This window comes from Tupaia chinensis, unplaced genomic scaffold (genome assembly GCF_000334495.1).
Source record: "Tupaia chinensis unplaced genomic scaffold, TupChi_1.0 Scaffold143796_1, whole genome shotgun sequence".
NCBI lineage: Eukaryota > Metazoa > Chordata > Mammalia > Scandentia > Tupaiidae > Tupaia > Tupaia belangeri.
The window spans coordinates 4,572,397-4,574,033 of NW_006203646.1; the positions used below are offsets into that span (position 1 = coordinate 4,572,397).

Sequence of the window (1,637 nt, forward strand, 5' to 3'; positions counted from 1 at the left end):
AAAAAAAAAAAAAAAGAAAGAAAGAAAGAAGAGAGTGAGTGGGCAAAGGAAATCCAATTCTGAGCTGGGTGCTCATCTGACAAATGGTGCTGGGCTAGATGATTCCTGTCTTCTCTTTCAGAATACACAGGGCTTGGGGAGCCCATTCTGCCCTAGGAGAAGAGGTGAGGCAGCCTCCTTGGTCAGGAAACCAAAGCTGGCCAACACCCAACAGGCTGGCTTTGAAAGCTTCACTGCAGGATAGAAGAAAGGAGAAGCAGGGATAGCCCCAACTGCAATACCAAGAGCAGTGGGAACGCGGAGGTGTACGAGGAACAGAGTTGAGAACAGCAACAGCAGCGCAGGTTTTAGAACCCGGGAGCTCTGGCTTCAAACTCCATTTCCCCTCTGCATGATCACCTTGAGGGAATGGCTAACCTTTTCAAAGCCTCGGTTTCTATACCTCTAGAATGGGGATAGTAAAATAATACCTTCCTCTAGAGTCCCTCTAAGGGTTAGATGAGATAATGCAGGAAAAGGGCCTAGTCCACTACCTGGTTTTTGGAAAGAACTCAGCATGAACCCAAGGGTCTTTATTGGCCTTTCTTTCTCCCGTTTCTAGGGGTGCAGGAGTTTGGGGGGCGAGTCTCTGTGCCTCTATTCCTTCTATTTTCAGTGGGCCTTGCACTGACCCAGAGATCCCCAGAACCCCCATCCCGCGGCAATAATTGCCCCAGTCGGTAATGCTCTCTCCCTTCCCGCAGCCCCGCCTCCCGGCTCCCGCCCCTTTGCCCCCTTTCCTCCCTTTCTCCCCGTCATCCACTCCAGCGGCGAAGATGGAGGTGAGTCCCAGGCAGAACCCTAATCTTCAAGACCTGCATGAGAAGTTGTGGGACCAACTTACGCTGGCCCGGCCCTCCCCCGGTCTGGGGTAGGGGAAGCGGGAAGGGCAGGAGGTGCCGGGAGGGGAAGGCGCGAAGCTCAGAGCCCGCACGCACGCACCGTTCTCGCAGCTGGTGTTGCTGACCCGCAGCTCCATGGGGCCCTGGGCGGATGGAGCCCCGGATCCTCCGCTCCGGAGCAGGTAGCCAAGACGTGTCCCCGGCGTGTCTCGCACGCGAGAAGCCGCCGGGGTCGGGACCCAAGGGTGGGGAGAATGACGCACCTCAGAGGGGGAGGGTCCCCAAGGAAGAGTCACCGGACGTCTTGAGCAATTCCGGGGGCTGGGGACCCAGCGCTCCGGCCGCCCGCAGAGGGGCGCATGCCCTTCCCGGGTGCGGACGCTGCCAGGCTCCCGGCCGTGGAGTCACCGCCCAGCGCCGGGGGAAGGAGGCAAGGGGGCGGGTCCCCGGGCACCGCCCCTTCCAGACGCCTGGACCAGCAACCAGTTTGGTTCCCCAGTGACACAGTTCATGGGCTCCAGGATGGCGGGAGCGGGGACAACAACTTTCCGGCTCAGGTGGAAGTGGCAACGTGGAGGTGGAAGGGGCACTGCTGCCAGGTGCTACCCTGTCCCTTCAAAAGGGTCAGGGAACCTGGGTTTCCTCCCTTCCCTCCCCCGTCCTCCTCTCCCTCCCTCCCTCTCTTTTCCTCCTTCCTCTTTCCTCCCTCCCCTCTTCCCTTACTTTATTCATTCTTTTAACTCAGGTCTGATCTGT

General features: G+C 58.6%; 1 protein-coding gene across 1 annotated transcript in view; it reads right to left on the reverse strand.

Annotated features, from left to right (window-relative positions):
• NIPAL4 (NIPA like domain containing 4) overlaps positions 1 to 1,181 on the reverse strand; it is an 18,321-nt gene extending 17,140 nt beyond the window's left edge. Inside the window, exon 1 of the mRNA XM_014582786.2 lies at positions 982 to 1,181. Coding sequence (XP_014438272.1) covers positions 982 to 1,018 — 37 coding nt within the window. The 5' untranslated portion in view covers positions 1,019 to 1,181. The remainder of the gene's footprint in view (positions 1 to 981) is intronic.
• Positions 1,182 to 1,637: the final 456 nt, after the last annotated feature.